The sequence below is a fragment of the Monodelphis domestica genome, chromosome 6 (assembly GCF_027887165.1).
Source record: "Monodelphis domestica isolate mMonDom1 chromosome 6, mMonDom1.pri, whole genome shotgun sequence".
Lineage (NCBI taxonomy): Eukaryota > Metazoa > Chordata > Mammalia > Didelphimorphia > Didelphidae > Monodelphis > Monodelphis domestica.
In genome coordinates this window covers 68165181-68187623 of record NC_077232.1, presented here as the reverse complement: position 1 = coordinate 68187623, position 22443 = coordinate 68165181, and the positions used below count along the sequence as shown (strand labels likewise).

Here is a 22443-nt window from a genome sequence, read left to right as displayed (position 1 = left end):
TGGTAGACAAGCCAGATCCCAGGAGAAAAGGCAAAAATCATCTTTCAACCCCTCCTAGAATAAATAAAATGGCTCTCTGAGGGAGTCTCTGTGGCCAGATATCAGACCTGCCCTTACCAGCTAAGGGAAGGAGCTTCTTTTGATGATCTGTAGCTGCAGTTTAGGGGCAGTTTTTATTGACCCTTCCTTCCCTGTGTGAATTTGGGTCCCTGCATGATCTGGCATGAGAGTGATGGCTGGAGGGAAGGATGAGGGTTTGTGGGAATACTGCATGGGGGACAATGAGGAGCTGATGAAAACAACACTGCTCTCAAGTAAATGGCTCTAGACCTCCCCTGCACAGCTCCCATCCTGGTGAGTAAGAATGTGAGCTTCAATGTCACAACCCTGGACTCTGGACCCGTGGCCAGGTGGAATTTGCTAGGAGATTGGATAAGAGTGGGGCATGGAGAAACAGAGTCCCCCTTGAGAATTATCCTTATACTTAAATGCTGTCAAGAGCTTCTGCCTGTCTGAGGCAGCGGCGCCACCATGAATGGCAATGTTTATATGGCAAGAGTGAATGGAAGTGATGCATTTATCCAGTGTCATTAGGAGTGTGTGCAGCCAGATTGAATGTAGTCAAAGAACGGAGATCCAGAAGGGACCTTGGATTTGACCTTAGAAGTCTTCTAGTCCAATCCTCATTTTACTGATGAGGAAACTGAGGCCCAGAGAGTTGAGATCATTTTGCCAAAGGGGCAGGAAAACAGAGTCAGGACTCTGACCCAGGTCCTAAGGCTCCAAATTGAGTCCATTCTACCATGATAAGTGGGGAGTCAAGAGATATGGGTTCCATCCTGGTTCTCCCATTAATTTGTATGACCTTGAGCAAGTCCCCTCTCTTTTCCAAGCCTCAGTTTCCCCCACTGTTAAATGAAAAGGTTGGACTAGATTCATTCGTTCATTCGGCAAGCATGTACTAAATGCAAGGTCCTCTATCCCATGAGCCAAGTAGCCTTTTTAAGCACCATGCCAGGATGACTCTGTTGATTCTAAGTCCTCAAGCACCAAGAGCAAATGGAGATGCCAGGGATAGAACCCAGACCCTCACACATGCAAAACCCAATGCAAGCTACTTGGCACAGAGGATAGAGAGCTGGAGAGTCAGAAGGGCATGGGTTCAAGCCTCTACCTCTAACATATATTGACTGTGAAACCTTGGACAAGTCAGTGTCCCAGGCAACTCTGTAAAGTTACAAGCTGATTGATGCTTGTTCATCTGTGATGGTAGAGGGAATTTCCTCACCTGGAATTCTTCACAATGATGAAATCTCAAGTCCAGAAAAAAAGAAAGAGGCAAAAGTAAGGTGTCCAAGGCACCATGCTGGGCACTGGAGATACAAAGACAAAAATGAAACAATTCCTGTTCTTGGGCAGCCAACATGACCTCTAGATTGTGGTTTTAATAGGTTAGCCTGCTACTATGTGGTAGGGAGTCTTCAGGGAATCTCACTGGGCAGGGCTTCAAGTCCCCAAAGAAATGTTACTGAGCAACATGAAACCCTCCTTCCAAAGGCTGAGTCATGCCTTTGGTGATTCCCATTCAGAGGCAAAGAAACCAATTTTTGAAAGGCTGATAACTAGCCTGACTTGTTTTTGAGGTAGCTGGGAATTATTTGGGAGGGAGGATTGTTCTATCGATTAAGAACATGGAAGGATTGGGGAGTTATGCTCCCTGCGTATCTTCGCTTTGGCCAAGAGCAAAGCCATCTGCCAAGCCTAATGGGTCCTAGCTGTAGTCATTATGTCCTCAGGGTCAGGGTGTAGTGGATGGGCTATGGGTGGCCCAGCCAGGTATCCCCTTCAGTGCTATCAGCACATGGACATCTGCCCAATTTTTTCTGCCTTCCAGAGCTCAGACATTTTTGCCAGAGCCTGACCTCATGTTTTGTCCTCCGCCCCATCCGTGACTGGCATCTCCCCCCAGAGAGGGTTCCTCCATTCAAAGCCCTGAAATGGTCCAGGGATGTCTTAGGACTCATCATGCTCCCCAGTTCTTCTAGGTCCCATCTTCAGCCAAGTAGTGACTGCATTGGTGAAGTATTCAAAAGGTTATCTGAGTAGAGAAGGGTGGACTACTCAGGAACAGACCCATTTCCTCTCTTTATATTCTCACCCTGGGAGCTAAAAGCCCATTGATAGATCAGTCTTCCAGTTCGACCCACGTGGCCCATGTGATATTGGGAATGTCACTTCAATGTTCTGAGCCTTGGTGTCCTCCTCTGAGCAAAGGAGAGTAACTAGAATACTACTAAAGGGAAGTAGACTAGACCTAGAGTCAGGAGACCTGGATTCAGATTCCCGCTTTAATACTCTGAGACTCAGAGCTTCAGTTTCCTCACCTATAAAATGGGAATAATAATACTTGTGCTATCTAACTCATAAGAAAGGTGTAAAGGAAAGCCCTATGTAAACTTTAAAGTACTAAGAAAATACAATAAAGTGACTACTGCCCTAGATTTGGAGTTGGAAAACCTGGGTTCAAATACTGGCTCTGCCATTGATGAGTCCTGTGATCTTGAACAAATCATATCAGCACTGGACTTGGAATCAGGAAGACCTGGGTTCAAGTCCTGCCCAAAATATTTACCAGCTTCTCACCCTGCGCAAAACACTTAATTTATTTGTGCCTCAGTTTCCTCATCCTTAAAATGAGGAGCTTGGACTTGATGGTTTCTAAGGTTTCTTCCAGCTCTAACACTATGTACTCTCATTTCCCTTATTTGCAAATGTAAGGTGAATTGTCAGTAATTAATTAATATTATAAGTATAATAAGATTATTAACAAGTAATGATATAAACATAATATATTCATTAAGAAGTAATTAGCACTATAACTATAATTATTAATAAGTAAGCAATGCTGTTATGAATATAATATGCTTATTAATAAGAAATCAGTATGATAAACTTATTAATAAGTAATTAACAGTGTTATACGTATAATATGCTAATTAACAAGTGATGTTACAAGCATAATATACATATATGTGTATTAATAATGTGTTAATATTATAGGTATAATATATTATTAAGTATAATATATTTATTATAGACTTATTAAGATTATAAGTATAATATACTTAATAATTATTATAGGCTTATTATAATTATAAGTATAATATACTTTATTATTATAGTCTTATTAAAATTGTAAGTATAATATACTTATTAATGAGTAACAACATAAGTATAATATACTATTAATAAATAATTAGTAACATTATAAATATAATGCGCTTACTAACGATAACATATTCGCTGATGCCCCTTCTGGCTTTAAATTCTGATACCTGATGCCAACAAAGCTAATCACTTTCCCAGGAAAAGAGCCCTCTGGAGAAGGGGTTATCTTTGCCAGATTGGAGCAGAGGAGCCCCTAAGGGTACCCTCTTCACCAATAGAGTCAGGCTGGACCTCAACAAAGAATAGTCACTGAAGAGGTTCTAGTCTAGAACATTTTGATCCTAAGTTCCTCCCAGTAGATTTGAGTTTTAATCTAGGACGTGCTAAAGGTGGCCCCTTTGAGGCTACCTTTGTCCCTCTCCTTGTGCAGCAAGAGTTCAGCCTCCAAGAGTAAGCAGGAGCTGTGAGTGTGCATGGATACAGAAAGGATGCCATCAGTGCTGTGAATGGGCCAGGCTGCCCCTGAGGCCATCAAATGAGACTCTCTCTTGAATTGACCCCTCCTAGCCACTTTGTCCGAGTCCGATGCCTCCGCGAGGCCCTGGTGTGTCCACCATCTCCAAACCCGTCATGATTCCTTATGACTTCAACTTCGTTGGCAGGCCAGTGGTCAGATCCGAGGTCTTGGTAAGCCCCTTTGGTGCCCTGTGTGGGCTGCATCCTCTGATCCAGGTCCTGAGATGCAGGCCACTGTCCTGCAAGGAAAAAAGAAGGTTCTGTTTTTAGAGTGGGAAAGTTAAAACCCAATGCCAATATCACCTACCATGTTCACTGGCCATGAGCCATCAAGTCCAAGATCTGTGTGTGAGGATGTGTTGGTGTGATGAGACCCACAGCATGTTTCATGTGTTTGAAGGTCAATCCTCTAAGCTTCCAGTTAGAACAGTCTTCTCCGTTAGCAATTGGTGATCCCTAAAGTCAGAATCCTGACTTAGTCAGGGAAATTCTTATCTTAGTAATTAAAGGATCCAGGATTTTGTTGGTATGAGTCCCTCCGACTGATACAAGTCATGACGCATCCACTTGAGATAGACAGTTTTTATGAGCTACTACAGCCAAAAAAAAAAATCCAACAAATTTCCCTTACCACCAGATAGCCAACCCTTTGGTGATGGCTTCTCTGAACTTTTCTAGACCAGTCCTTGGAGAGTAGACATATAATCCATGACCAGGACCACAATCAAAGTCTTTCCATCCTGGTGCAATCCACTACATCCCATGTTCTGCTGGCGTAGCCATCAAGGAACTTAACCCATCTCCACCCCCTCAATGGTGCATCAACTTGGACCTTTAGTGGAGGTCCAGAGGAATGATTTTTAGCAAATTTACTTCTTCTGTTCAATTTAACTTCACTAGTACTGGGGGCCCCATGAAGAATCTAAACTCCTTGAGGGCAGGGAGTATTTGGCTTTTGTCTTTGTATCTCCAGTGCCTAGCATAGTGCCTGGCCCATAGTAAAATCTTAGAAATGCTTGTTGAATGACGAAAGACATACAAAAGGGAGGAGCTCCAGAGAATTACGGAAAATTACCTTCCTTCCCTGCCCCATCAATGGCGAGCAGGGAATTGGTGTCCCACATGTCTTTCTGTCCCTGCAATATTCATACCCCACCAGTCATAAATGGTTGATCTACATATAGAATCACCCCACCCCCTGTGTATCATATATCTAGAATCATCCAACCCTGTGTGTATCATGTATCGACTGGGTACTTGCCCACCCACAGTCTAATAAGATCAGCAAAAGCTTTTTTCTATTTAACTCCCAAAGAAATCCTACCCAAATGTCAGGAAAGGTTATATATCATCACTTAGATTTATTTTTGGTTTTAACTGTAGTATCAGCTTCCAGAGGAGTAAAGTTCATTCAGTATGTGAAAGCTTTTTTTTTTTTTTGCATATGCCTCATATTTGGCAAATAATCTGGTGAAATAGTCTTCTCTTATATAACTTTGGGCAACTTCATGAATTAACACAAGCCAGACCCTTGAGAAAATTAGTTTAACCACAAGAGAAATCAGGCTATGATCAAAGTAAGAAAACTGCTGTTAGAAGTGGTTCTGCCCTTGGCCAGGACCCAGAGACCTCAGCAATGACTGTTGGGAGAATGAGGGGCCACTCCTGTACTGGACAAGACCCAGAAGGGTTGGGGAGTGGGCATCTGACACTAGGGGGCAGCCACTCACATACACATAGGGAGATGACCAAGTGGTTAACATCCAGTTTGGAAATGTTCTGTCTTTGGCAGCCACAAGAGATGCTGAAGAGGATGGTCGTTTACCAGTCGCCATTCAGAAAAGTAAAAAAGCTATACATTTTCCTATTCTTTTCTCTGGTGTTATCTATCTTGTTTCTGTCTGGACGCGATGGTCCTGAGCTATCCTAAATGCCCATCAATAGGGATACTCAAATCATCATGGTCTGGCAGCCAAGGTGTGCTGGAGCCTCTTAGCAAAGGCTAGAGACTCCAATACCCATTTGTTTGTTGGGAGACCCAAAGCAACAAACAACATGGCAGCAAGGAGGGAATGCATTATATAGAGATAGGAAAAAAGGAAGTTGGCCTGTGGCTTCTGTCAAACAGGAGGAAGACTTGTAGAATCCCTGAGATTATAGACCAACCTGTACCTGAACAAAAATTCCTTCAATAATACCCCTAGATTCCCCAAACTCCACTTGAGAAACTCACTACCTGGTGGGGAAACCTAATCCATCTTGGAAGAAATCTAATGGTTAAGAAATTCTTCTTTAATCTGAACTCTGACCTGCCTCCCTACACTGTCCACTCTTGCTGAAGTTCTGTCCTCTGGGGTCAAATCTAACAAGTCTAATCTCTCTTCCACATGACAGGTCCTTGAATCCTTGAAAATCATGATCTTCCCCCTTAATCTTTTTAGCCTAGACAATCTCGATTCCTTCAAGTGATTTTCATTTTTTATGGTTTCTCATTTCTTAGCCATCTTGGAAGCCCTTCTCTGAATGCTATCCCATTTGTCAATGTCTTTTCTAAAATACTCAGTCAACTGAATACAATATCCCAGACAAGGCCAGACAAAGCAAAGCAGCAAGGCCTTCACCTCCTTTGTTCTGGACACTCTGTCTGGATCTGGGGGATGAAGCTGCAGTCATAGCCCTACTCAGGGCCTCCCTCCTGGCTCTGCCCAAAGTCAGGCTATCTCCTGGGTATGTGGCATCCCCCTCCAGCTTGGTAAGTGAACTGGCACCAATAGTTTACCAGTTCAATGCATCCTACTATTACACTGGGGGAGAAAGGAATGGTTTGTTGAGTCTTGTTGAGCTTGCACTCCACCAGAATGCCCAGATCTTTTTCACAAGAATTGTGACCTCGTGCTGGGGATTTTTCTAACCCAACTGGAGAGTTTTACATTTATCTATTGCATTTCTCTTTGGAAGATAGTTAGCTTCTTGGTTGTTTCCTTCATCCATGACTTCTTCTCAAGAGGCATTACCATAATTCCTTGCTGTGACTGGAGGAAGGTTAGGGTTTTGCTATTGTTTGTAACTTGATCATCTACCCTTCCTAGCCCAGTATGTGTTGTACCAGTGTGATCCAGCTCTCAGAATTAGGCACTCATTGCCATTATCCTGAAACCAGAAAACCAATCTTAGGGGCATGGCTTCCCCTCTTGGCGATAGTGAGGCAGAAGGAAATGGGTTGTTTAAAAATGGGTCATGGGCAAGGATGAGTAATATGAGGAAAAGAAATTCTGCAGTCAATTATTGATTGACTACTATGTGAAGGGGATGAGGGAAGTACAGTGAAGGGGCTGCTTCTGTAACCATCCAGAACTGGCCCAGGCCCCATCATCAAACTGACCAAGAAGATGAATAGACAAATCTTGATGGCATAGATTGTCTGACCCTTCAACTAAAGAGCATCAGTTTTTTGGAAGGAAGGGAGGCTCTTTCAGTAGTTCTCTGTGTCCCCCTGAAAAAAACTTCTTTTCAGAGACTAGAACATATGTATATGTGTGTTCACCCATCCACACACTAAAACTGGAGTACCCATCAGTCTCCATTGTCACTGACTCAGCTCAATTTAGGAAGGTTTTGTTGATTCCTAATAAATAGGACAGTTCTTTCGTTGAATCAAATTATGCTTTCTCCTGGATGTCTATGCATCAGTTCTTCCTCTGGACTCATCTGTTTTTGAAACTGGGCACTTTGCTGCCTATTTTGTTGCCATTCCTAATTGTTGGTGGCCAATGATTCCCCACCATAGGCTCTTTTGTTCTCTAGGGAGTGTTTATCTCCTCCTTCTGGATCCTTACTTCTTCCCATTAATTCAGCCTCAACTCCTCCTAGAGTCTTCAATAGTGATAGGTTTCATTCCATTAAGAAATGGGCTAAAACAATTTCTCTCCTTTTCTATGTAAGAGGAATGGGATTTGGATTTGTGTATTTGTGTGTGTGTGTGTGAGGGGGAGGGGAGGGAAGAGGAGAGAGAGAGAGAGAGAGAGAGAGAGAGAGAGAGAGAGAGAGAGAGAGAGAGAGAGAGAGAGAGAGAGAGAGAATTTTCATTGGAGCTTGTGATTTATTTTCCCTCAAAAGTTTCAGACCTGTTTTCTACAAGGCCACTTTACCATCCACTGGCAGTACCCCAGGAAACCAAGCCCTTCTCCCAGATTAGACAAAGAGTAGAGACGAGAGAGTGTGACCTCCTTATCTCCTGGCTATCTGTGTACTTCTCCCACCCCAACCACTCTAGTCTCAACCATGATCTCATCTGAAATCAGCCAAATGAGGACTGCTGAAAACATCCAGTGGATTGGCAGAAATTGAAACAAATGAGGCTTGGAACCAATAAGAAATTTTCACATTTAGTAAATATAGATAATCCATCTTTGCTTCTTTTATTATGCCCTTGGTGTGGGGAGAAAAGAGAAATATGTTCTCCAAGATCCGCCTCCATTTATATTCCCTCCTTTGGTGATTTCATCTGCTCCCAGGGCTTCCACGATTACCCCCTATATAAGCGTGCACAATTCTAGCCCCATATTTTGGAGGGTTCTCATAGGTCACTTAGTCCAATTCCCTTAATCTACAAAGAAGGAAACTGAGGCCCAAGGAGGCTGTGACTAGCCTAAGGTCACAGAGGTAGTAAATGGGTGGGCCAGGATTTGAATCCAGGTCCTCCAACTGCAAAATTGGTCTTTTTTCTACTGGGTTGCCATGTTAATGCAATTGACTCCCAAGCCTATGGTTCTTTTCTAAACTTCCTCCAAGTTCTAGACCTGCATTGCCAATTGTCTACCAAACATCCCCAACTGGATGACCGATAAGTATTTAAAATTCAACACTCAACTCAGCTCAATAAGCATTCATTTTTTAATCATCTAGATGTTTTGTTTTTATGTTATCTACATTCCTCACTATATCTGTCCCCTTCTGACCTTCCCCCCCCCAAAAAAAAACATCCCTTGTAATAAAAAAGAAAAGGTGTTCAGGAACACTAAGCAATGCATTTAAAAACTGTAAAAAATATTCGATGCAGCCTTCCACATCTATGTTCTCCATAGGGATCTACAGTTTAGTAGATGGACAAACAACTACCATAGGATCTAGTAGTCCACACCATCCCTTAAAGTGTTAACTTTTCCTAGTGGCTTGTGTTTTCATGACTCTCCAAGGCTGGAAAACCTTCAAAATCCAAAGGAATGTATCTCTTAATAGTGAGATTTAAGCCATGGTGACAGAATTTGGAGAAAGCTTCTTTGGGCAAGATAGGTCTGCCAGGATAAGCATTTATTAAGCACCTATTGTGTGCCAAGCTCTCTGGCCAAAAGTTTCTCCTTTCCCCTCAAACTTTGTTTTTTCTTCTTATGCCATTCTACCTATAGCACCACCAGTCATCCTGTCCCCTATATTTGAAACTTTGAGGTTACTTTTAACATTCCCCTCTCTCTCATCTCCTAAATCCAGTTAGTTTTGAGGCCCTTCCCATTTGGATGCCTTCCTCTTACCTCCAGTCCTTCATAGTCCTTGTTCTTTTCTAATGCACTTATACTTTGATGCTTTAGACATTCTGCATTTTCAACAGAAGCCAGTACACCTTCCATGATGCAGAAAGCAACCTCTCCATGGTTTCTTATTCTACACAAGTCTTATGGGTGTCCTTCCATAATTCCTGCTAAAAAGATGCTGATGGACCTCCTCTGCTTCTTTTAATGACCTAGAGGTACCAGGACCTGATTTACGCTATTCATCTCTTGCCTCCTCAATACATAACTGGACCCCACCTCTTCTGGCAATTCATGCCTTTTCATGATGGCTCCCACTCTCTTCTATAAGCATCACTGGTAAAATGCTACAGCCTGCTTCAAATTACTTGTGATTTACTCCAGTAGTCTCTGATGTGGAGTTTCTTCCAACAATGCAGATCGCTATCCATCCAGGTCTGCCCATCTTACACAATTCTCATCTGTGTCTTCCCATAAGTTCACCTTAGGTGGACCACCCAATGTCTGGGGGGGGATGAGGTAGTAGGGATCTCAAGTTTTCTTGGCATCACTAAGATAATAATGATGTCCACGGGCTATTCATTAGTTATCCATCTCTCCTACCAAGTGGCCAGTTCATCTTTTTTTCAGTCATTCATTTCATACCATTTATAACCTCCTAAAGTAGACTTATGTCTTTAGATTTTACTGACCTGTGTACATATTGCATTTATCCTCTCCATCCTTAGGCTAAGCTCCATGAGAGCAGAGATGGCCCCTTATCTTAATGCTCTACCTTCTGCTCCAAACATATTGTTCTTAATAAATGTTTGTTCAATTGAATTCACTTGAATCCATGCCATCTTCAGATTGGGTCCTTCCTTCCTTTTCTCTTTCCCAGAGAGGGTTTCCTTTGAGGGATCAGTCCCTAGGAATGCCTCTTATAGGAAGTGGTTTATTTATCAGAAAAAAATCTAATAAATAACTAATAGCCTCCAGGATGTTTCACTCTTTATGCAATCAACAGACATTTGCTGAGTGGCTATAATGTGCCCAGCCTGGTGAGGAATCCTTATGAATAAGATAGGGTATCTGTCCTCAGGGAGCTATAATCTAGTGGGTGGTGAGATGACTGCAATAGAAGCTAATAGTCCATTCTGCTCCTATGGTAAAAACCTTAAACCTTTCATAGTAACCTGAGTTCTGTTCTCAGAACTCTCCAAGATGGAAAAACCTTCCAGCCAAAGAAACAAGTCTCAAATAGTGAGTTTTAAGACTTTGAATCAGACTTTGGGTAAAGTATCTTTAGGCAAGGGGGCCTTCCTGTTATCCTTTACATCAGAGTTGCCCAACATGAGGCTCTGGGATCACACATGACTTACAACATTCTCCAATTCAATCACAACCAGATTAAAATGTAATTGGAGGCTCAGAAGATTAAGAGCCAGACCTGGAAACAGGAGGTCCTGGGTTTGAATGTGGCCTCAAACTCTTCCTAGCTGTGTGATCCTGGGCAAATCACTTAATACCCATTGTCTAGTCCTTCTCTTCTACCTTGTGATTAATGTAATTAGAATTAGAAAATATTTTTAAAATATTAAAATAAAATAAAATCCATATACAAATAAAACTGATATAATGATAAATTTTAAAACCAAGCCACTTTGCAGCCAGCCAGGGATCCTTATTTATGGATTAATAGCCCCCTTTTCTATATGAATTTGACATTACTGTTTTTATCATTTTCCTCACTAGGATATGTTATTTTCCTGTCCTACCTCCTCCGCACCCAACTCTTGGTCCAGTTAGTGCTGCTCTACCTGTGTGGAAGATGAAACCTGCCTTCTCCCTTCCTCTTGGGTCCAGGCTTCTGTGCTCTTTGCTTGGCTCTGCCTCGCTTCTTCCCCCTCCATGAATGCACACCCTTTCCTCATCCTCCTTCCATTACTGAATTAGCTTCACTGCCCTTAAAACTCAGTCTACTCTGAATTCCATGCCCTGTGAGAAATAACATCCTCCCTCCTAAATTCCTTTCTTTATCTCCAGGATTTCAGAAAATATGAGGAAGACTTTAACCCCTATTCCATGGTAAGAAACAGATGCCCTTGGCTTCCTAGGGAGTTGGGAGGGAGGGAGAAGAGAGAGATGAATAAGCCCAGATTTGGGGTGATCCACAAGGGTTGCTGAATTGGAGCCAGAGTGATACATATGCTCCCTGGCAAGACCAGGTAGGAATGTGAAGGTAAGGTCTGTGTTAACTTCCTGCCTGCCAGAAAGAGCCCTGAACCTTGAAGCATTCATATCCTTTACTCAGTACTCACACAATCCACTTGGTGTGTGTGTGTGGATGTGCAATTTGTCATTTGAATTATCCCAGATGTGTAAGTGTCTGGGGAGGGGTCAAAGGAGTTCATAATGCATGTAGCATGATCCTGGAGCAAGGATCCAAGATCCTGACTGGAGGAAGATGGAGTTGGTTGACCTATATGCATGAGTCTTTGAGAGGCTGGTGTTTCTTTATTCAAGAAACCCTATATTTTCTTCCCTGAAATTTTCTTTTCCTCCATCTAATTATTCCATGAATGTTCAAAGGTCCCATACTGTCTCTCTTTCCAGTTCCTCCGAGAGCAAATCATCGGGAAAGATGTCCGGCTTCTACGAATTAAAAAGGTAACACAGCTACTTGGGTAGGAGTCTTCTCTACCATGTCTGAAGTCAACCACCTTGTAGTTGCAAGGCTGCCCCAGGAGCAGAGAAAAACATCTACCTTCCTCTTTCTCTTACCCATAAACTTTTCTTATAAATAGAAGAGATGAGTGACCTCTCAGACTGGCCCTCTTCAGTGTCTACAAATCAGTACCTCCACTCTGTCATCCAAGCAAGGTCATGTCTAATGATGTCATCCTTGGAAAGATGACTCCCTTTCCTGCCATGGGTGTGTTTCCTTAAGTGTCTCATAACATGCTTTGGAAAAGTCTTTCCTTCCAATCCTTGAGCCCCAGGTGGAAACAAGATGGTGGCTTAGTAGCAGCAAAAGCTGAAGCCACTCCAAGAATCCTCTCAAACCAATCCTTGAGCCATCCAAAATTCCCATTATTAAGGTGCAGGTTTAATCCTTATTAATTGTAGTAGAAACCATTTAAAGATATAAGATGAATTCCTTTCATTGGGGTTGAGATAGGAAGGATTTGGCCAAGCTCTAAACTCCTCCCCTCTTTTCTGGTACAAATGCATAAAGAAGCAGATTAAAAGTCTTTCTGGGGTTCCCAGATTTGGGCTGGGTTAGATCACCTTCATTCTCTCTGTCTTCTCATTATTTTGTTTTTCAGAAAACATTTAGTAAGTGCTTAGAATAGGACAGCAACCTCACTGAGCTCCATTCCCTCTTCTCCCTTTGGTTTCTTTTTCATTTGCTGGTAAGGGTATAGATGACCACCAAAGTTTATCCTGGACCTCTGCAAATAACAAGGAGGAGGAGGAGGAGGAAAAGGAATACCAGTATTTATAGAGCACCTACTTTGTGCCAAGCACTGGGCTAAGTACTTTACTAATTTCATCACAATCCTTTGAAGTAGGTTCTATTATTATCATGCCCACCTTACAGCTGGGGAAACTGAGGCAAACATAGACTAAGTGATTTACCCAAGATTATGCACCTATTAAGTGTCTAGATCTGGATTTGAACTCGGGTCTTCCTGACTCCAGGTCTAGTGTGCTATCCCCTGTTCTTCCTGGCTTAAGTAATAGAAATAGAAGCTAATTAGCCACTCATTAGAATTATACCATATGTATGGTGAGAGATATTAATGCTTCATGAAGAGGATAGATTTGATGAATTCTGCCATCCTATTGGTTCTAGGATCCTATAGTTTAATAATGCAATGGTGAAGCCCCTTTTGTTGTCTTTGGTCCAGATGAGATCTGCAAGGTGAAAATCCAGCCTTAGCTTTCCTTGGGCTCCTGGAACGCTTCTGATGCAAATTGTTTCTATTTTAAGATCCTTAGAGAGTTGGGATCTACAGAGATCTTTGAACCTTAAACTATAAGACTGCTTTTTAGTAGCAATTCACTCATTTCACCATTACTTTTTCCCATGAAAAGAAAAGGAAAAAAAAACCTAAAACTCATAGAACAGTATGATTGGGTGGAAAGAGACCGATCCAGAAGCTGAGTCCCTCAAAGTTGTCCCTAACTGTGGGAGCTTGGACAAATCATTTAATGTTTTTCAAAGTTAATGTTCAAAGAAAATGTTGGAGGTAGAGGAGAAAACTGACCTGAAAACCAGGTCTGGAGATGTGAAGTCCTGGGTTCAAATTTGGCCTCAGACACTTCCTAGCTGTGTGACCCTGGCCAAGTCACTTAACCCCCATTGCCTAGCCCTTACTGCTCTTCTGCCTTAGAACCAGGTGGTTCTAAGATGAAGGGTAAAGGTTTAAAAAGAAAAAAAATGGTTGTGTTTGATGACCTCAAGTATCCTCTCAAATCTAAATCTATGATGAGATGAAACCATTATTAACACTTCCATTAGTCATATAGTCAGTCAACAAGCATCTATTAAATACTTAGTATATACCCAGTATCATGCTAAGTACTAAAAGTCTTGCCCTTAAGGAGGTTACATTCTAATGTGGGAGGCAACATGCATATAACTAGGTAACAAATTATATATACAGAGTAGATAGATGAGCGGTCTTAGGTTCAAGTCCCATCTCCACCATTATGTGGACCACAAAAAAGTCATTGGGTCAATTGCATGTAATTCAACACACATTAATTAGATACCAACTGCATGCAAAGCATTGCACCAGGTAATAGTGAGCTGTTGGAACTACAACAGACCTTCAAGACTCCTAGTATGATCTGGTCATTTTACAGATGAAAAAACAAAGGCCAAAAAAATAGTAAACTGATTTGTTCAAGGTTACAAATGAAGTTAGCTTCAGGGGTAGAGCCAGAACCCAGAGGTCCCTTCCTCTCTCCTGTCCCCAGTTTCCTCCTTTATAAAAGGGCGACATTAGTGTGGATGATCTTTAAAATCCCTTTCAGCGGAGAGATTTTGTGAGTCTATAATTGTACTCCCTCTGGTTCTGTTATTGTTCTGTAAGAGAAAATAGAAGAATTTCAGCCCGATTCTCTCCCAGCGTGATGCCAAAAGCCCCCACAAAGCCTTGGATGATTAGGAAATTGGCAGTAACTGGTCTCTGTCATGGTACTGAATTTGGTCCACATTCCCACCAGCCCTCCAATGGAAGAGTCTGGAGGATTATTTCAGTGTGGTTCCCCCCACCCAGGGCCATGGCTGCTTTAGGCACTGCCCTCCATGGTCACCTGGACCCAACGCTCCAGCCCCAGTGGAGGGAGGGTCTCCGAGTCTTACACAGAACAGTGCCAAAAGTCCTCATGTCCCTGGCTTCCTTCAAGAGCCCTCCTTTTGGACAGGGGCTTCCCTGGTGTCCCTCTGTGTCTCCTCCCCAGCTGCTAATGACTTCCCTTTTCTGATTACCTTCATAGGTTCTCTAGGTATCTTTTTTAGCTCTTTAAAGCATCATTTCTAAGCCTGAAGAGTGAGAAGGACTAGACGATTGGGGTTTGGACAATTGGAGGACTAGTCAGGGTCATACAGCTAGGAAGTGTCCATGTTTGGATTTGAACCCAGGCCCTCCTGGATCTCTACCCACTGAGCCAAACCCAGCTGCTTCTCTTTATTCATCTTTTAGTGTGCATCCCTTATAGGTCCTCTCTCCCCTTAGAATGCAACTTTCTTGAGGGCAGGAATTGTTTTTGCCTTTATATCCCCAGGTGTCTGGCACATAGCAGGTGCTTACAAATGTTTGTTGACTGACTACTGTCAAGACTTGGGTTCAACAGAAAAAAAAAAACATTTGCTTGATCACATGGTTCAATGGGGATAGGACTGGGGATGTAGTCTCTAAACAATCACTCTATTGCAAATAGTAATAATATGGAAATAGGTCTGGATCAATGACATATGTAAAACCCAGTGATATTGCGCATTGGCTATGGGAGGAGGGGAAGAATATGAATCATGTAACCATGGGAAAATATCCTAAATTAATTAAATAAATAAATTTTTAAAAATAAAGAGAAAAAAGACTTGGGTTCAAATTCTGCCTCCAATGCATACTATATATATGCAACATTAGGCAGGCCACAACTTTGATGGGCTTCAGTTTCCTCATCTGTAAAAATGAATGTGGGGGGGAAGTATTTATTAAGCACCTACTATGTGCCAAATACAGTACTAAGTGCTTTATAAATCTCTCATTTTATCTTCATAAAACCCTGGGAGATAAGTGCTATTAATACCCCCATTTTACAGTTGAGGAAACTGAGGCGGGCAATGGCTTAGTGACTTCTCAAGATCCTACAGCCATTGAGTATCTGAGGCTAGATTTAAATTCAGGTATTCCCAGAACTCTATCCATTTTGCTTCATGACATCCTTTAAGGAGTTGACCTTAGAGGCAGCTATGTGCCTCAGTGGATAGAGAGCCAGGCCTAAAGATAAGAGATCCTGAGTTCAAATCTGGCCTCAGATGCTTCCTAGTTATGTGACCCTAGATAAGTCACCAAACTCCAACCACCTGAACCTTACCATTTTTCTTACTTAGAATTGAAACTAAGACAGAAGAGGGAGGGAGGGTGGGAGGGAGAGAGAGAGAGAGAGAGAGAGAGAACCAATACACAGTATTGATTCTAAGATGAAAGGTAAGGGTTTAAAAAAAAGAGTTGAGCCAGATAGCCTCAAGGGTCTCTGGATCTCTGCTGCATCAACAGATACCCAGCACTCCTGGGCTGCTGCTCTCTCCAGGGCTCCCATCCTCTTTCTCTGTCTCTTTTCAGGAAGGGTCATTAGATCTAGCAGTCGAAGGTGGTGTAGACTCCCCAATTGGAAAAATCGTGGTGTCTGCCGTATACGAAGATGGGGCTGCTGATCGTCATGGTAAGCATCATGGTCACTATGTTGGGGGGGGGTGAGGAGGGAAACCACTATCATGGAATGTTTGTTGAGGGCTAGTTTTGTATGTAGCTACCATATAAAGTAGCCTGGGGAGATGATTCCTCATGGAAATGCCTTTCCCCATCTCCAGATGTCAAAATTCTACCCATTTTTTCCTTTTTTTTTTCCTTGCCTAACCTTTTAAGACATGGTCCAAATATCACCTCCTCCATGAAACCTTCCCTGAGCATCTTTACCCATAACCCCATAACAGGATGCAGCCTCTCCCTCCCTTTTGCTTCTACCTCAGTTATGGTGCTTATTGTTTTCCTTCCTCCCCCAGGAGACTGTAAGCAGCATAATGAGTTCTAAGAGTTATTCCAGTAAAAAAAAATCTACCGTTTATATGGTGCTTTAAAGCCTGCATAGCCCATCACATAAATGATCTCATCAGAGCCCCATGTAACTCTAGGAGGTTGACCCTGCTGGGATTATTATCCTTATTTTCCAGATGAGCAGGAAACTGGAGCTCATTGAGATTAAATGACACATTTGGTGTCCCATAGCTGAGGCATGTCAGAAGTGGAATTTGAACCTAGGTCTTCCTGACTTAGAGTCCAGTGCTCACTCTCTCTACCTCTCTTTCTGTTTCTCTTCCTCCCTCTCTTTATCTCTCCCTCCCTTTCCCTCTGTCTCTCTTTTCTCTCTCTGTCTCTCTCTCTGTCTCTCTCTGTCTCTCTCTCTCTCTCTGTCTCTCTCTCTCTCTCTCTCTCTCTGTCTCTCTCTCTCTCTCTCTCTCTCTCTCTCTGTCTCTCTGTCTCTCTCCCTGTCTCTTTGTCTCTGTCTCTGTCTCTCTCTCTCTGTCTCTCTCTCTCTCTGTCTCTCTGTCTCTCTCTGTCTCTCTGTCTCTGTCTCTCTGTCTCTGTCTGTCTCTCTGTCTGTCTCTGTCTCTCTCTCTCTGTCTCTCTGTCTCTCTCTCTGTCTCTCTGTCTCTGTCTCTCTGTCTCTGTCTGTCTGTCTGTCTGTCTGTCTGTCTGTCTCTCTCTCTCTCTCTCTCTCTCTCTCTCTCTCTCTCTCTCTCTCTGTCTCTCTCTCTCTTTCTCAGCTTTGCACGTTTCCACCACCTTCTGTCCAACTGAGGCACGCAGTGGTGATCTACCCATAGTCACACAGCTAGGAAGTATCCTATGTGGTCTGGTCTCATTTCCTTTCTGTGTCTACTTCACTATAGAAGCCTTTCAGGGCACAGAAAGTAGGAACAAGATTCCTTGCTCAGAGCCCTCGCCTGTGCCTGGGTAGTCAGGGGCAAGGACCAGGTGGCTCCTTCTCATGTGGGCAAGGGGAGGGAGGGAGGGAGGAAAAGAGGGAAGACCCTATTGCCTAAAAAGTCATCTCTTATCCCCATGTCTACCCCCCCCCCAGGTGGAATTGTGAAAGGCGATGAGATCATGGCAATTAATGGTAAGATTGTGACAGGCTTCACCTTGGCAGAGGCCCAGGCAACTCTACAGAACGCCTGGCACCATGGCGCGGTAAGAATAGTCCCTATACTTATATTTGAGTTTAAAAGTAATAACAGCGAGTATTTACTTAGTGATTTAAAGTTTGCTAAGCATTTTACACATGTTACTCCATCTGATCCTCCCTAGAAGATAGGTACTTTTATTATCCCCATTTTACAAATGAGAAAACTGAGACTACTGACAGATTAAATATCTTGCCCAGAATCACAAAGAAAGTATCTGAGGCTGGCTTTGACCTCAGGTCTTCCTGACTCCAAGACCAGCACATCCCCTGGACCGCCTAGCTAGCAAGTTCCTCGATAGCAAGGATTGTTTTGGCTTTTGCTTTGGTTTTGAATCCCTAATGCTTGGCACATGCAGATTGCCCACTCAGCTATGTACCCACTCACATACATCACGGGCTTTTTTGTGTGAAACCCCCGTGGCCCAAGGAGGTTCTCTGGGTCCCAGGCATCACAGCATCATTGGTATACCAGTAGACACCAGCACCCCCACCAAATACATCTCTCAAAATATTCAAATGTTTTCCTCAAGGGAGATGCTATCCAAGACCCATCAGCCTCCACAGAGAGTAATTTCCTCTCTTCCTCCCAAGGAGAAAACACAGAGGGAATACCCTGCCTGCTGATTCTCTAAGCAGGCTTTTCCCAGAGGCAGCAATTAGTTATTCATCAATAGGAACCTACCTCCTTTTACCCAGGAATGCTCTATCTGAGATCATAGGCTATTTTGCCCATGAGTTTTGAGTTCCTGGTTCTGACATGCTATGGAGACAAAGGGGTCACCCAGGTCTCTGCCAGGGGTAGCAAAGATCAGTAAGAAGAACCCCAAGTGAGAGAGAGGTCAAAGACCTGGGTTAGCTTCCTCTTCCTACCTCTATGATTTTGAGCAAGCCACTCAATCAATCGCTCTTGGCCTCAGTTTCCACATCTGTAAAAATCAAATGGTTCAATCAGATGACTTCAAAAGGGCCCCCCAAATACAGATCCTGGGATCTTAGAAATTGGTCATTTGGGGTGATTGATATGTTGAGTTGTGAATGATGATTAATGATGATTAAAAGCTGTATAGAAAGTTCCCTGCTGTTGCTTGGTTGCTTGGTAGATACCTTATCTTGTCCATATCATCAGGGCAGCAGGAACTGTATGCCCAGAGTAATGCCCGTCTCTCCCTACAGGATTGGATAGATCTGGTCATTGCAGTGTCTCCACCGAAGGAGTACGACGATGAGCTGTAAGTCCTTGTTGGAGTCTTGCCACCTCATGCAATCCAGGCAGCCTTCACATAAACCTACAAGTAGGAGGGGAAAAATATGCCCCCTCAATTCAGGCTTCCTCAGATTTGTTACCTCTTGGGGATATCTTAAGGTCCCATCGTCTCCATGAAGTCTTCCAGCTTAAAGATTTGTCTTGAACTTTGCAAAAGACCGTCTGCAATTCCACCATATCTGTCCAAAGGTCAGAGGGGCCATGGCACAAGCACATGCACACAAGAATATTCCTATCCCTCACTTGTTCATTCAAGCCTCTCCCTCCCCTTTCTCCTTCTCTCCAGACTCTCATTCTCCCTTTCTCTCTTCTCTCCTCTTCTCCATCTTCCCCCTCTAACTTTCTTTCCTTTCTTTACTTATATTCTCCATTTTTATTTCTCCCAGCTCCTCTCCCATCCCTGTCTCACCCTTTACCCCTTCCTATCTCACCTTTTACCCCTTCTTCATTTCCTTCTCTCTTCTTCTCTCCATTTCTTCTTCCCCCCCTTCTGCTTCTTAATTCCTCTTCCCATTCTCCTCTCCTCCCCTTTCTCCTCATTACATTTGTCTGCCACTCTCTCCTTTGACATTTTATGTTCTGTCTCTGTCCCCTACATGGAGACACCACTGCAATATAGATCCACCATAATCACATTATACTCCAGCCATTCAACATCCATTATTAGCCCCAAAGCTGACATTCTAACAAAAATAATCTCTTATCATGGAAAGAGCTCTGGAGTTGATGTCTGGGTTCCAATACAGCTATGTGACCTTAGGCAAGTTCATTTCCTGACTCTGGCCTTATAAAATGGTGGGAACAGAGAAGGTCAAGTTGGACCAAATGATATCCTAATGCATCTTTGAGCTCTGTGTCCCTGGTGAGCAGAGACTAGGCACCCGAGTAAACTGTAGGGAGAGCAGCAGCACTCAGGCCCCTCTGTCCTTTTAGACTTCTGGGAAGATGACCAGGGCAGGGGTTGGGGAAGGAAGAGACTGCACCTACAAAGAGACCAACCAGCCCCAAGGAAATAACCCGAGTCACCATTTTGTGTGTTTTCCTGCTCTTCGTATGTAGTTCTTCTCTTCCCTCCTCTGCAGACAGCAGCCCCCAGCCACTCAGAAAGAGCCTTGAAGGCAGCGCCCCTGTGCACAGACACGGGTTCCTCCTGCAGCTGTAGTCCCTGCAGCATTCCCTCATGGTGAATAGACAGTCTTTCCAAGGCTAGTCATTCTGCTGCCGACCTGTCGTCATCTTGCACAGGTCGTCAGAGTGTTCTTTGGACTACTGCCTGAGTCACCAGGCATTCTCGGTCTCAGTACTACCAGGCATCATCCCCCAAACATGCCATTGGGGTTGTTGTCATTTCATTGATGAGGATCGATGTTTGCCTGAGGAGAAGCCCTGGTTCATCTCTGACGTGGCCATGGTAACCAGGGAGAACAGTACCACTTTGCCAGTTGATTCCATGTGCCAGAGACCTGAGAGTCCTATCTAAAGGCCATCTTCCAACTCCTGGTCAGCGCCATGCTTATCTCTGCCATGTGAGCCCAAGTGGCACCAATCTGAGCTGGAATCAAACCTGGAATTCTGGCCTTTGCCATTCTTGTTGGATATGAATAGTGCCCTAAAACAAGGTAAAGTCAACATTGGCACTGCAGAGAAAAATGCTGCCTGTAATCCTCCCCCAATTAAAAATGTCATAGCCATACTTTTATCAAATCCTGATAGGACTGGCACATGGGGAATGATCAATCAGTCCTTGCTCTTAGAGTGAAATCCATCATTCAGTCAACATGTATTTATTAAGTGCCTACTATATGCCAAGCGCTGGTGATGTAAACACAAAGAAGGAAACAATCCCTACTCTAAAGAAGGTTTTATTCCAAGCATCCTGTCTCCATTCTGGCCACTAAATGCCATCTAGAACTGGATCAAATTTGAGAGTTTTTTAAGGCTGGTCCAAAGAACCGGAACTAGTGTTCCTTATGTACTTTTCTGCCTTGGGTCATACAAAAAATAATCATTTTTCTTGTTTCTTCTCCCTCCATTTCTTCTCCTGTTCCAGGAGACCCATCTCAGACCTGTAGTGTGACTTGTGCTCCCCCACCCCATGTCAAGGGGTTCCCATGGGCAGAACCAGCAAGCAGATGGGTGTGTCACCACTGTTTGGAGTAGCTTGAAACCTTGTTTCTGGAAATGAGCAATGACTTGACCCCGGGCTGAGTCTGCTTGGAAAACTTGGCTTTCTGCCATTGAATTTAGTTTGTCATTACCATTTCACAAAATGTTAAGACTATGCACTCCCACTGTTGTTGCTCTGACACCCTGGTGGCCTCTGGGGGCCTCCCTATGCCCAGGGAGTGGGTCTGGCCCTAAGTTTTCTGTCATTTATAATCTCTGGTTTCCCAAGGGGTTTTCTTGGCCTGTTTTCCATCCTTTTCTCCTCTCCTTCCTGATCTCACAAGAAAAACGTTACAGTCCTGTGGGCCAGAGCCCATAGTTGGCTAGTGTGCCCACAGGCAGAGAGAAGGAGGCTTTCTGCTAAAAAAAGATATGCATGAGCTTTGGTTGGTTGTGAAGCAAGCTTTGCCTGGAGTCCAGTTTCATCTTTCTCCCTTTCTTTGTGTTGCAGGACATTTTTCTGAAGTCCAGGAGACACCAAATCCATGCCTAGCTGACATCTACTCTTTGATTCTTCTATCTGAACCTATGACTGGTCATCTACAGCTCTGATTTTGGTCCCCACAAATCATGGGGTCCTTTTCTGGAAGGCTTCACAAGCAGTCTGCAGGACGTCTTCCCATCTATCATCCAACACTAATGCTTTCTTGAGCCAGACCTGAAACAGAAGCAGCTCAATCCTGCCTACCTCCTCTCCAGGCTAAGGCCCAGTAGAGGTGGGAGGAAACTCTCAGGAGGGGTAGGGGAGAATGACTTTGATGAGACTGAGGAGAGCCCTTTATCATCTCAGCATTTTACTATTTCTGACGCCATCTCTTCACCTATGAATTTGGTTTCTCCATAACTCCCAGAATTCCACAGAGAAGTATTAGAAATTAGGGCTTCCAGTCCCTCCCTCTATCTTACCTACCCCAACACTGCTCAGAATAAGAATTTAGAGGATAATGCCACTAAACTTTGTAGGACCCTCTCCAGTGCTCTCTGAAATTGTTTTGCTCAGGATGCAATTATTTGGGGGTTGGGGGCAAAGTACCCTCCTCTAAACTGGCCAATAAACTGTTTACCTGATTGTCAAGTCAACTAGTCACCTGGTATTTATTGGGCATCCATGATGTTCCAAGAACTGAACTAAGCACTGGGGATACGAGGAAGGTGAAAACCTGTCCTTGCTCTCAAGGGGCTCATGGTTGAAAGGGAAGACAACACACAAACAACTAAGTACATTTATATGGAATACAGTATTAAGTTGATGGTAGTCTTAGAGGGAATGGTTAATGAAGACTGGAATCGATTTTTTGCATAAAGTAGGACTTTAGATTGGATTTTCTTATAGTGTCT

At 43.4% G+C, this 22443-nt stretch overlaps 1 protein-coding gene across 2 annotated transcripts in view; it reads left to right on the top strand.

Annotated features, from left to right (window-relative positions):
• USH1C (USH1 protein network component harmonin) overlaps window positions 1–22180 on the top strand; it is a 65451-nt gene extending 43271 nt beyond the window's left edge. The window contains exons 19-26 of one of the 2 annotated variants that reach the window (XM_016423407.2): window positions 3736–3855; window positions 5477–5527; window positions 11235–11276; window positions 11805–11858; window positions 16052–16151; window positions 17571–17680; window positions 18849–18904; window positions 19999–20489. In XM_016423407.2, coding sequence (XP_016278893.1) covers window positions 3736–3855; window positions 5477–5527; window positions 11235–11276; window positions 11805–11858; window positions 16052–16151; window positions 17571–17680; window positions 18849–18904; window positions 19999–20101 — 636 coding nt within the window. In that variant the 3' untranslated portion in view covers window positions 20102–20489. Of the gene's footprint in view, window positions 1–3735; window positions 3856–5476; window positions 5528–11234; window positions 11277–11804; window positions 11859–16051; window positions 16152–17570; window positions 17681–18848; window positions 18905–19998; window positions 20490–21556 lie in introns of those variants that run through there. The other variant, XM_056802202.1, reaches the window with a different exon arrangement.
• The last annotated feature ends 263 nt before the right edge of the window (window positions 22181–22443 follow it).